General features: G+C 38.0%; 1 protein-coding gene across 1 annotated transcript; it reads left to right on the top strand.

Annotated features, from left to right (window-relative positions):
• Positions 1-11,293: 11,293 nt before the first annotated feature.
• LOC133868687 (tetrahydroberberine oxidase-like) lies at positions 11,294-13,041 on the top strand. The gene has a single exon (XM_062305662.1). The coding sequence runs from the start codon at positions 11,315-11,317 to the stop codon at positions 12,923-12,925; it is 1,611 nt and encodes a 536-aa protein (XP_062161646.1). The 5' UTR covers positions 11,294-11,314; the 3' UTR covers positions 12,926-13,041.
• Positions 13,042-14,226: the final 1,185 nt, after the last annotated feature.

Genomic DNA, 14,226 nt, shown 5'->3' with positions numbered 1-14,226 from the left:
TCAACAATATTATTAGAACCTAATTTAATTTCCTTACTAATAAAATCAAGGTATATAAATTAAGATCCACCAATCAATATTTATTTCTATAAATATTATATACTCTCATAAATTCCTCAAAAATTAATATTGTACCTATTATGAATATTAACCCAATCTTTATATCAAATTAAGATCTCATAAATGCGGAATTAAAATCCCCTGGGTGCCACATCCTACTCTCCTTATTGGATTTCGTCCTTGAAATTAAAGTCTAAAACTTTTCTTGACCTACCTCTAAATCGAGTGACTCATATTATAATGTAGTATCGAATCATTAATTATGGTTTACTCTTTAGCTCTAAAGAATAAAAATGGTATAAGAAAATAATATATATTTTATGTCCATTAATTTATTATCTCATCATACCACATTTATGATCTTCCATCTTAGCTTCCATTTATCTGTTTTGGTGTAAACGCCTACTCTTGACATGGATCCCCGCTCAATCTAGTTACCTTGTACTCTATATTGGAGGGACTAAATTTATTCCTACACTTCTGAGTATTCATTAAGCTTTAAATCTGTGTTATGTGCTTGGAATTTCATACCTCTAATTGCGGTTAATTTTATAATCCAAATCACTTCTCTTAAATTAACAACCACTTAACAATCCATAACATTTTCTCATTTTCTCAATGATCAACAAAGCACCATCATCTCTCTCTCTTTATGCATTATGACCTAATCACTATATAGTCATAACACATTGAGTTACTATCCCTAATTTTCCACCTTGTCCTTTTATTATTGAAATTCCACCATATTCTTATATTATTGAAATTCCATCTCCTACTCCTAGGAGAAAACCTTACTCATGACCTATAGGCCTCAACTTGATGGCATGCGATCATCTGTGATTATCCATAGGTTTATGTGCGGTTAGGGCCGGGTTTTACCATTCATTGAAATCCTTTAAGGACTAATTAGGGTCTAACTATTTCTTTATTCATCGAGGAAGAACTAGTCTCCAATTCTTTTATATATCTAGAATACTAACTCTATTAAAACTTTTATAACACTATATCTTGTCTCAGTAAATATAGATTTACTTATTGAGACAGAATACTAGTTTTATTTACTTACTGAGACATGATACTTATTGTCCTATCTCAATAAGTAAATCCATACTTACTGAGACAGGATATTAGTTTAAATAAGCATATTGTTTGTTGTGTTATTTTACCAAGTTTTTATATAAATGTGAACCGTAAGAAATTATACTTCCTGAGAGTGTAGGCGATGATCCTTTCACCAGTTTTGATGGTTTCTGAGCCGTCTACTAAGAGCTTGATGCTTGTCTTTGGGACAGCAAGCCTTATCTTTGTGTTTGTTTTTAATGTGTGTACTATTGTCAATTTTTAATTAAGTGTATTTAGTGCCGTGTGTGGCACATAAAAGAAAATAATAATTTATTTTTAATCAGCTCTTTAGTGTTATGTGGTTTATACCTAGTATTTAAAAGAAAATAATATTTTATTGCGAGATTATATTTATGATGTAGTAGCATCATTTGAAAATCAGAGGTTTCCGCTTACGCTTTTACTAATTCAAAATCTGGGGTGTTACGTAGAGAAAGAATGAATAAGCTGTGAAAGAGGCAGAAAGACTACGAGAGGAAAGTATGGTGCGTGAGTGACGAAACATTAGGGTTGCGTCGTTTTTTACAAAAGACGTGAATACTTCACGTCGTTTTTGACTATGTACGTAAATGACGCAATAAAATAGCTTTATTTGTTCACATTGTTTCCAACTCTCAAACGACTTAAAGCTAGCCTTCATTTAATGTTCTTTGTGGGTAAATGATGTTATATTTTTAAATTTGCGTGCTTTATAAGTAAAGGACACAAAAATGAAGTTGTTTCTTTTTAAATGATGTTAACCGTAAAAATCATGTCGCTTGTTTAAAACGACATAAGCAAAAAAAAAAAAAAAAAAAAATGACATTGAATGCTGGGTTTTTTTGTTGTAGTTGTGGTATTTTCCGTTATAAATGATAAAACGTTTATTTATGTTATTAGCCTAGTATTTCTATCGAATGGTTATAACTGCAAATGATAGATTATGCATTTTGAGAATCGAACATATACTATTGGTCGTTATGTACAGATGGTAGACATGGGTACGGTACGTATATAAGCTTGACCCTATGGTTAATAGTTCACAATTTATAGTTGCGTTGGTACCAATGGTGTGTAGCGCGACCATCACAACTATGTTTGATTGGTGGTCGATCATTACGATAGACAGACATCATTAATGGTGTGGATCACCGGCCGGGGTCTGACCAAGCACATTGAAATTGCATGACTTTCATTTTTATGCTAAATCCTTAATTGTCAAGTTCGTGTCCAGCAAGGAACAGCTGGTTGATAAACTAACAAAACCACTGGTTTCTAATCGGTTTCCACAGCATACTTTCAATCTCAATGTTTACTCCTCAAAGTTGTTGTTGTTGTTGCGGTGGCGTATTGGAGACAATGTCAGAGCTGAAGCGGATCCTCATCCAGAAGCCAAGTTTAAAGCAGTCAAAGCTCATGAGATAAGCAAGGATAAGAGCGATCGATTCAAATGGAAGATGATGATGATGTTTGCATTTGAAATACTCTGTTATAGCAATGCCGTGCATATTGATAACATAATCTATCTGATTGCTCCTTCTTATATATTTAGTAGTTTGTCAAAACCTGATTGCTCCTTAAAAGATCACGCGAGGAGAATAGCAGCCTTTATTGAACAGCAGGCAGAAATTTTACATATATGGAATGACATTTCAAATTTTAGAGCCTTTATTTTCCTCAGGCTTGATTTTTAAAGCAGCTTCAAAGACAAAATGTCCAAGAACTTAATTGCCTAGTAAATATGTAGATTTATAACATTATATATTATTCATAATGAAAACTGAAAGTCATTTCTTCAACGTACAGAGTAATATGAACGGGTTTAAGTTTGGTTTTCTCGATCCTTGTTTCTTTAACGAAATTAGGATTTTTGAAACTTTTTAAATCAATTCTAAGATGGAGTTCTTTAAATTTTAATTGTTATTTTTAAGAACCCAATAGGTTTTTAATTGGTTGCTAGATTGAAACCTGACTAGGAGGCCCTTTTTATTTTTTTATTTTTTAATTTATTTATTTAGAAATCACAATTAAATGAGTGTCGAGCAAAATAATGAAATATATGACGGCAATGCTGAAAAAAAAAAAAAACCGTTATTATGAAGTTTTTAAGGATAAAAAAAGTACATATAATCTCCTCAAATTACCACTTTATTGGCAATGTCCCCCTAAACTACTAATGTGCCAATGTCCTCCATAAACTACCAACAAATGTCAATGTCCCCCAAATGACAAAAATACCCTTCATAAAATTATTAAAATAAAATAAAAACTAAAAAAAATATAAAACAACAAAATTTAAACAAAAAATAAAAATAAAAAATGGTTATTTATTTATTTATTTAATTTCAGTTATTTTTTCGTTTTTTTAAAAAAAATTAAAAAAAGAAGAGGTTCTTTTACATTTTTTTTTTTTTTTAATTTTCATTGTTTTATTTTTTTTCTTTAATTTTTTTAATTTTGTTTTTTGAAAAATATATATATATTTTTTTAATTTAAGTTTTTTTTTTCAAATTTATAAGGACATTTTTGTCTTATTCAATAAAATTTAGGGTCATTTTTATTCTTGTTTGGCAAAGACATGTACAAAATAGAGTAGTATGTTGTTAATTTTGAAATTTGTAAAAAATGATGATGTGATATAAAGTAAAAAGAATTTGTATAGAAAAGTAAAAAAGTTTTGTAATGTAGTGATTTTTTTTATTTGAATAGTAATAAAACATTATTGATGTAATATAAAAAATGAAAAAAGTAGGAATATTTTGATGTTGATTGGTATTAAAAAATACAAAAAAGAAAAAGAAAAAAGAAAGAGTACTTGAATAGTAGAACGCACTACTGTGTTCTGTTCACGTTCTTGCCAAACAACCCCTTTGTCTTTTTGTTGGTCTTAGGAGGACATTGACCCTTTTTTGTAGTTTGAGGGGAGACATTGAGATAATTGATAGTTTGTGGGGACATTGACAATTGAGTGGCAGTTTTAGGGGGATATGCATACTTTTCTTAAGTTTTTAATACAAAATTTTGTAAAAAAAATAAAAATAAACAAAAAAAAAATAAAATAAAGGCTTTTTATTTATTTAATTTCAGTTATTTTTTTGTTTTTTTTTTTTTTAAAAAAAAAGAAGAAAAAAAAGAGAAGAAGTTCTTTTACATTTTTTTAATTTTCATTGTTTTACTCTTTTTTTTTTTCAATTTAATTTATTTTTTTCAAATTTATAAGGACATTTTTGTTTTATTCAATAAAATGTAGGGTCATTTTTGTCTTTTTGTTGGTCTTACGGGGACATTGACCTTTTTTGTAATTTGAGAGGGGACATTGAGACAATTGATAGTTTGGGAGGGGAATATTGACAATTGAGTGGCAATTTTAGGGGAATGTGTAGTTTTCTCAAGTTTTTAATACTTTAGCGAGTCTTATTTTCCTCTCTTCTGAACAATATAACTATTTAGTTTAAAGGGAAAAATACATTTAACATCACCAAAGTATATATACACGCTTTTTCGATTTTACCTACAATGTTTAAAAAATGTTGATGTACCCCCCAAAGTTTTTGACTTTTGCAATGTTACCCATCTGTTAGCCATATCCGTATTCTCTAATGGAAAATGATCCCCGTGTATTGCACGTAGGTTTTTAATGGATGAATAGTCCAAAATGCCCAATTTTTTTTTTTTTTTTTTTAAATAGAAATAAAAATCGGGGTTGCTGATCACCCATATTTTGGCCAGATGAGTCCCTTGGGCCAAATCCTCTCCAAATCCTACCACCACCATGGGCCATGGGGGTGGCTGAAATAACCACCCCAATTCCGGCCAAATGGGGGTGGTTGGCCACCCCTAAATAACACATGGGAATGGCAACAGGCCTAGTACTACTCTCAAATTTTTTATTTTATTTGGTTTTTAGGGAAAATTGGGGTATTTCCACTGAAAAACCCACGTGCGACGCATGTAAATCATTTCCATCAAACAATACAAAAATTACTAATGGATGGGCAACATTGCAAAAGTCACAAACTTTAAAGGGTATATTGCACTTTTACAACATTAGAGGAAAGATTGGAAAAAAAGAAAAAGAAAGTGTAGACTTGAAGGGGTCAAATGTATTAATTTTCATAGTTGAAAATTGAATTTGTGTCCCTTTTAGAAACCTCAAGGGAATTGAAGATCCTGTCATTTCTGAAGGCTAATCTATATTCAACTACATGTTTATATACAACAAATTTATTCATCAAAAACCGATTAATTTGATTACGAAAAATCAACAAATGGTCAAAGTTCTAATGTCAATTGCCGGGTAACTTGGGTTAACCGTTTTGTCAAATTTTGTCCGGCAAATAAGTGTTGATATTGTTGGGAATTGTCAACCCCAAGGTTATGTAAGAATTGCAAAACAAGTGTGGAAAACTGTATATTGCTTGATGATTTTAACTTTGTACATAGGTCCTTATATACACAGGTCTAGACTAATAAACAAGGAAAGTAAATAACTTGATTACAGGAAATATTGGATTGACAGCATTGTCTTCCATACAAGGCGAGTGTATTTCCTTGAGGAGCAAATTCGTGATGGACACGGCTTGATGCAGCTGGACCTTTCCTTAGTTACATATAGAAGATTTATGACAGCCCTTGATTTTCCTTTTCTGCATGGGAGCAGCAGCTGCGCAATCTTTGAGCTGTGATCATGGACTGCAATCTGCATGAGCTTGTGTTTCCTTTTTGGTTTGTGAAGCAGCTAGGCAATCACAGATTGATACATCATAATCTGTGATTGCATGATCGTTGGGATGCTGCAAATGTTGGAGTGCGTGATTGATGAGATGCTGTCTTCTAACCATGTTGGCTTGCACACACGTGGCTGTGTCTCTTGGCTTGGACTTTCCTTCACTACCACGTTGAGATGCTGTGGCATCATTTCCTGGCTTGGCTTGTGACTCAGTGATGCTGAGTTGTCCAGAAGGAGAATGTACACTAACATCCCCCCGCAAGCTAATGGGGGAGGGCTCAACCATTAGCTTGGACTTAAGGAGGTTGAAGCGGGCAGTAGAGAGGCCCTTGGTGAAAATGTCTGCTATTTGATCATCAGTGGAGATGAATTTGATTTGGATATCACCATTAACTACCTTTTCCCGCACAAAGTGGTAATCCACTTCAATATGCTTAGTGCGGGCATGGTACACGGGGTTGGAAGCAAGAGCAAGAGCACTTACATTGTCACACCAAAGTACGGGTGCATGTGGGAGGGCAACGCCCAACTCTTTGAAGAGCATACGCAACCAGTAGAGTTCTGCTGTGGTGATGGCCATGGCACGATACTCAGATTCAGTTGATGAGCGAGAGACCACAGCCTGCTTTTTGGCACTCCAGGAAACAAGACAATTGCCAAGATAAACTCCAAAGCCGGATGTGGAACGGCGGTCATTCGGGCTTCCTGCCCAATCAGAGTCACAGAAGGCTTGGAGGTGTAAGGGGCCTGCTGAAGAACGAGTGTAGGATAGTCCATGGGAGAGGGAGCCTTTAAGGTAGCGAAGAACTCGCTTGGCTGCAGTCCAATGTGTTGTTGTGGGAGAATGCATGTATTGACAAAGTTGGTTCACTGCAAAGGAGAGTTCCGGCCGGGTTAAGGTACAATATAGGAGAGCACCAATGACACTCCTGTACTCATGCTGATCAGGTAGAGGGTCACCAGCAAGTTTGGAGAGTTTGGAGCCAGATGAGCATGGGGAAGAAGCTGGTTTGGCACCCAACATATTCACACGATGTAGAAGATCAGTGATGTATTTGGTTTGGCTTAGATGCAGCCCTTCAGAGGTCCTGTGAGCTTGAATACCTAAGAAGAAGCTGAGAGACCCGAGATCCTTGAGAGGGTACTGATACTGCAGCCTTGAAATCATGGAATTAATGATAGATAGATCAGAACTAGTGATGATAATGTCGTCGACATAGACAAGAAGGAAGATCTAAACTGTCCCATGGTGGTAGACAAAGAGAGAAGTATCCACCAAAGATGCAATGAATCCAAGTTCCAGCAGAGAGGAGGATAGGCATTGAAACCAAGCTCTAGGGGCTTGTTTAAGGCCATAAATTGCCTTGTACAATTTGCAGACATATGTAGGATGAAGAGGGTCCTTGAACCCCTGAGGTTGCTCCATGTAGACCTCTTCCTGCAATGTACCATGAAGGAAAGCATTTGACACGTCCAATTGTTTGAGAGGCTAGTTGAAATGCACAGCCAGAGCTAGCACAATTCGAATGGTAGATGACTTGATGACCGGGCTAAAAGTATCAGTGTAGTCAATACCCCTTTGTTGCTCAAATCCCTTAGCAACTAATCTGGCCTTGAATCTATCAAGAGATTCATCAGTCTTACGTTTGATCTTGTAGACCCACTTATTGCGAATAATGTTGGTGTGATATGGGCGAGGACAGAGACTCCATGTGCCATTGGAAATAAGAGCAGAAAACTCTTGCTGCATAGCTACTTGCCACCGGGAATCAGTTGCTGCCTTGGTGAAAGAAGTAGGTTCCTGCAAGTGAAGGGGTGTGGAGAGTGAGGGTGGTGGGTGTTTAGAGGTGTAGTAGAGGTGAAAGTCAGGAAATTGTTTGGGACGGTGGGAGCCAGTCCGAGACCTGGTTAACATGGGATGGGGTGGAGGTAAAGGAGGAGAAAGATTTAGAGGAAGTGGAGGAGATGAGGGTAGGGAGGTAGGAGGACTCTCAGGAGGTGAGACAGGCTGAATTGGAGATAAGGGTGGGGAAAGAGACGCGAATGCAGGTGCTGGAAAAGAGGCAACAGGAGGTTCAAGGATTGAGGGAGAGGGTATGTCAAAGGTAGGGGCTGGTAAGGAAACAGAGGAGTGCTTTATTGTAGAAGTGGGCTGGATAGATGATGGTACTGGTACGACAGAATTAGAGGTTGGTGGAGGTTGGGACAGTGGGGTAGTGATAGTGGCATCTGGGTTAGGAGAAGACATATATGGGGTATCATTAGAGATATGGAAATCAGAATGAGAGTTAGAGATTGGAGAACTTATTGGAATGAGAAATGGAGCATCAGCCGAGGCATTGATCTTGGAAGGCAAGCGTGAGATGGCAACTTCCTTTGCTGGAAATGAGAGTTCATCAAACACCACATGTCTAGACAAGTAAACACGATTAGTGAGAGGGTCTAGACAGCGATAGCCTGCATTACTATATCCTAGAAAAATGCAGGGTTTAGACCTATGTTCAAGCTTATTGGCAGTGTATGGACGAAGGAGAGGAAAACACTTGCAGCCAAATACTTTGAGGCGAGTATATTCAGGAGATTTGTGAAAGAGTTTCTCATATGGTGAGGATTGTTGGAGAACAGCCGTGGGAAGTCTATTGATAATATAGACGGTAGTGAGAAAGGATTCAACCCAGTATTGATTTGAGAGTCCAGAATGAGCAAGCATAGTGAGGCCGGTTTCTAGTATATGTCTGAGCTTCCTCTCAGCCACCCCATTTTGTTGAGATGTATGAGGGCAACTTTTTCTGTGAAGTATGCCATGGTGAGAAAGAAATGCTTGGAATTGAAGAGAGTTGTATTCCCCTCCCCCATCAGATTGGAGTTTCTTTATGGGATAAGAGAATTGATTTTCAACTAAAGTCTTAAATTTCACAAAAGTAGGAAAAACTACAGACTTGGCAGAGAGAGGGTAGAACCATGTGTATCTTGAGAAATCATCAACGAAAATGACATAGTATCTACAACCACTTATGGAGGGGACAGGAGATGTCCATAAGTCAGTGTGAATCAGTTCTAGAGGCTGATTACTTATTCGAGTGGAAGCTTGAAAGGGAAGTTTCTTAAAATAGACTTTTATTAGAAACATCACTTGCTACTGGTAAGTGATTATTTTTGAGTACATGAGACACGGTTACATGAGAGGTATGGCCTAGTCTAAAGTGCCATATGGACAAGGTAGTCCTTATTCCTAAGCCTGCAGTGAAGCTGCATTTATTTGTGGCAAGAGAAGCTTTCAGAAACCGCAAGGGGTACAGCCCATTCTCACTCCTGCCTGCTAGAAGAATGCGTCGAGTCTGGATGTCCTTCACAAAGAAATGAGTAGATGTAAGTTTAAAATAGCAATGATTATCATGACAGAACTTTTGAATGGAGAGAAGATTGGTAGAAGCCTTAGGACAATGTTGTATATTATCTAAGAGAAAAGCAGATGTGTAAGAGGAATCAGAAGGTTTAAGTATAGATGAACCAGTTGTTTCAATGGCAATGCCTGCTCCATTCCCAACAGTCACTGATTCTCGGCCCTGGAAAGGTTGCTGGATGGCTAGGTTGTCCAGTTCATTTGTCACATGAGTATTGGCTCCACTGTCAGCTAACCATTCTTGTTCTTCAAGGGTGTTGTTCATGTGAGCCACCATGGCTGAAAGTTGGGCAGGAGGGTGTCTTCCTTGGTACGCATGATCCATCCTGTGGAAACAGTCAAGTGCAGTGTGGCTGGTTTTGCCACAGATTTGGCATGGTGCCCTGGTGCTCGGAGAATTGGCAGTCATGAAGGACTGTGGAGTGAAATTGCCTGCAGGATTTTTTTGAAATGAGGAGCCACCTGCAGAATGTCTCTGAAATGATGGACCAGGCCGAGGCTTCTGAAATTGAGTAGGCTTGAACCTACGGTTGAAGTTGTGAGGAAGGTTGGAACTTCCTATTTTTCTGTGCTGCATGTGCAGGGCAAAGTTGCTGCTAGTGTCAGCAGCAGGAACCGCTTGCTGTTGAGTCAACAACATCTCATGACTCAAAAGTTCATCTTGGAAATCAGAGAAGGAAGGAGGGTGATCACGGGTAGCAATGGTGTAAGAGAGAACAAAGGAATTGAATGAGGAGTTGAGGCCACTGATGATGAAGGAGATTAGATCTTCATCATCAGTGGGCTTACCAATTGCTGCGAGTTGATCAGCAAAGGATTTAGCAATCCTTAAATACTCAGTGCAGGATTTGGAACCCTGCTGAAGGCCTTGAAGTTGGTGCTTCAGATGTGAAATCCTGGATCTCGATTGAGAGGCAAACCTGTTGGCTAAGGCAGTCCAGACCTGCTTGGACGTGTGCAATCCAAAAACAGTAGAAAGCACAGATTCAGTAAGAGATATATTGATCCAGCTGAGTAATAGCTGGTCCCTTCGGTTCCAGGCAGAGAAGTCAGGATTTTGGACTTCTTTTCCCTCTGCATCAGTGAGGGTAGTTGGTGGGCATGGTTCTGAACTGTCCACAATGCCCATCAATTCATGGCTTTTCAGAATAGGGACAACTTGTGACAGCCATAGCAGGTAGTTGCTGTCATCAAGTTTGAAGCCATTGTTTTGGCTTAAGTTGGGTAGTTGCAGCATAGGAACTGGAGCAGCACTGCTAGAAGCCATTTGAGAATAAGGGTAGAATGAAATTAGGATCAAAAGAGGCGAGGGCCTACTGTAGCTCTGATACCATGTAAGAATTGCAAAACAAGTGTGGAAAACTGTATATTGCTTGATGATTTTAACTTTGTACATAGGTCCTTATATACACAGGTCTAGACTAATAAACAAGGAAAGTAAATAACTTGATTACAGGAAATATTGGATTGACAGCATTGTCTTCCATACAAGGCGAGTGTATTTCCTTGAGGAGCAAATTCGTGATGGACACGGCTTGATGCAGCTGGACCTTTCCTTAGTTACATATAGAAGATTTATGACAGTCCTTGATTTTCCTTTTCTGCATGGGAGCAGCAGCTGCGCAATCTTTGAGCTGTGATCATGGACTGCAATCTGCATGAGCTTGTGTTTCCTTTTTGGTTTGTGAAGCAGCTAGGCAATCACAGATTGATACATCATAATCTGTGATTGCATGATCGTTGGGATGCTGCAAATGCTGGAGTGCGTGATTGATGAGATGCTGTCTTCTTACCATGTTGGGGCTTGCACACACGTGGCTGTGTCTCCTGGCTTGGACTTTCCTTCACTGCCACGTTGAGATGCTGTGGCATCATTTCCTGGCTTGGCTTGTGACTCAGTGATGCTGAGTTGTCCAGAAGGAGAATGTACACTAACAGGTTCATCATTTCGGTCTATTTAAGAAGCTATCACCGGCCAAATTATTACAAACCAGGAAGCTCTCATCAACTTTTAAGCGAAAATGAAGTCTGTCGTTCCATTTCTCTTCGTTCTCATTTTCTCATTTTTATGGGCAACTTTGGCTCACACACACGAAAGCTTTGTTCAGTGCCTGACCCTTCGTTCTGAAAACTCCACCTCAATTTCTAAACTCATTTACACCCCAGCCAACTCCTCATATTCATCTGTCTTAAAATTCTCCATACAAAACCCCAGATTCTCAACACCTGCCACCCCAAAACCTCTAGTCATTCTTACACCATTGCATGTCTCCCACATCCAAGCAGCCATTCTTTGTTCCCAAGAACATGGCATGCAAATAAGAGTTCGGAGCGGCGGTCACGATTATGAGGGTCTTTCTTATGTTTCAGATGTGCCGTTTGTCATAGTTGATCTAATTAATCTTCGATCAATCAGTGTTGATGCAGAGAATAGCACGGCGTGGGTTCAAGCTGGTGCAACTACGGGCGAAGTCTATTATAGGATTGCCGAGAAAAGTAGAACTCTTGGCTTTCCGGCAGGACTTTCCACTACTCTGGGCGTCGGTGGACACTTCAGCGGGGGAGGGTACGGCACATTGTTGCGCAAATATGGCCTTGCTGCTGATAATATTATTGACGCACAATTGATTGATGTTAATGGTAGAATCCTCGACAGAGTATCCATGGGAGAGGATCTGTTTTGGGCCATTCGAGGAGGAGGAGGGGCCAGCTTTGGAATCATTCTTGCATGGAAAATCAAGTTAGTTCATGTTCCATCAACTGTGACTGTTTTCACAGTTGATAGGAACTTGGAACAAAATGCAACCAAGCTTGTTCACCGATGGCAATATGTTGCACCCAAGCTTCACGAAGACTTATGCATTCGCGTCGTCTTAACAGGTGTCAATTCTAGCCAAGAAGGGAAGAGGACCGTCCAAGCTTCATTCAAATCCTTGTATCTTGGAGGGATAGATAGGCTCCTTCCAATGATGCAAGAGAGCTTCCCTGAGCTGGGTTTGGTGAGAGAAGATTGCATTGAAATGAGTTGGATTGAATCTATCCTCTACTTGGCTGATTTCCCAATTGGCGAATCCTTGGAAGTTTTGCTAAACAGGACTCCTTCCGTAAGATCCAATTTTAAAGGAAAATCTGACTATGTCCAGGAACCTATTCCCGAAGTTGGGTTGGAAGGGATCTGGCAAAAGTTTTACGAGAAAGAGGCAGAGTCAGCTTTATTGATCCTTACTCCGTATGGGGGCAGAATGAGTGAAATTTCGGAGTCTGCAGTTCCTTTCCCACATAGAGCAGGTAATATCTACAAAATCTTTCACTTGGTGTTCTGGGAAGAAGAAGGAACTGCGGCATCCAAAAGGCATATAAGTTGGATCAGAAGGCTTTACGATTACATGGCTCCCTACGTTTCGAAATCTCCAAGAGCTGCATATGTCAATTATAGGGACCTTGACATTGGAACAAATAATAACAAAGGCAACACAAGCTATAAACGGGCGAGCATATGGGGTACTAAATATTTCAAGAGCAACTTTGAGAGGCTAGTGCATGTGAAGACTATGGTTGATCCTGCTAATTTCTTTAAGAATGAACAAAGCATCCCGCCTTCTTCATCCTGGTGGAAGAAGAGAGGCGATTAGGCATTTAGATAGAAAAACTTATACTCAGCAATAAGGCAGCCTTTTTTCTTTTTTTCCCAATTCCTCCTTTTACGTACTATATAGAAGCGTAGATAAAGGCTCCATGGATATTATGTACTAGCTATAAGCGTAAATAAAGGCTCCATGGATATTATGTACTAGCTATAAGCGTAAATAAAGGCTCAATGATCAACAAAGCACCATCATCTCTCTCTCTTTATGCATTATGACCTAATCACTATATAGTCATAACACATTGAGTTACTATCCCTAATTTTCCACCTTGTCCTTTTATTATTGAAATTCCACCATATTCTTATATTATTGAAATTCCATCTCCTACTTCTAGGAGAAAACCTTACTCATGACCTATAGGCCTCAACTTGATGGCATGCGATCATCTGTGTGATTATCCATAGGTTTATGTGCGGTTAGGGCCGGGTTTTACCATTCATTGAAATCCTTTAAAGACTATTTTAGGGTCTAACTATTTCTTTATTCATCGAGGAAGAACTAGTCTCCAATTCTTTTATATATCTAGAATACTAACTCTATTAAAACTTTTATAACACTATATCCTGTGTCTCAGTAAATAAAGATTTACTTATTGAGATAGAATACTAGTTTTATTTACTTACTGAGACATGATACTTATTGTCCTATCTCAATAAGTAAATCCATACTTACTGAGACAGGATATTAGTTTAAATAAGCATATTGTTTGTTGTGTTATTTTACCAAGTTTTTATATAAATGTGAACCGTAAGAAATTATACTTCCTGAGAGTGTAGGCGATGATCCTTTCACCAGTTTTGATGGTTTCTGAGCCGTCTACTAGGAGCTTGATGCTTGTCTTTGGGACAGCAAGCCTTTATCTTTGTGTTTGTTTTTAATGTGTGTACTATTGTCAATTTTTAATTAAGTGTATATAGTGCCGTGTGTGGCACATAAAAGAAAATAATAATTTATTTTCAATCAGCTCTCTAGTGTTATGTGGTTTATACCTAGTATTTAAAAGAAAATAATATTTTATTGCGAGATTATATTTATGATGTAGTAGCATCATTTGAAAATCAGAGGTTTCCGCTTACGCTTTTACTAATTCAAAATCTGGGGTGTTACGTAGAGAAAGAATGAATAAGCTGTGAAAGAGGCAGAAAGACTACGAGAGGAAAGTATGGTGCACGAGTGACGAAACATTAGGGTTGCGTCGTTTTTTACAAAAGACGTGAATACTTCACGTCGTTTCTGACTGTGTACGTGAATGACGCAATAAAATAGCTTTATTTGTCCACATTGTT

This window comes from Alnus glutinosa, chromosome 5 (assembly GCF_958979055.1).
Source record: "Alnus glutinosa chromosome 5, dhAlnGlut1.1, whole genome shotgun sequence".
NCBI lineage: Eukaryota > Viridiplantae > Streptophyta > Magnoliopsida > Fagales > Betulaceae > Alnus > Alnus glutinosa.
This window is presented reverse-complemented; position numbering and strand designations above follow the sequence as displayed.

Excerpts from the sequence above, each read along its gene's own strand:
- LOC133868687 (XM_062305662.1), top strand. The coding sequence starts at position 11,315 with ATGAAGTCTGTCGTTCCATTTCTCTTCGTTCTCATTTTCTCATTTTTA.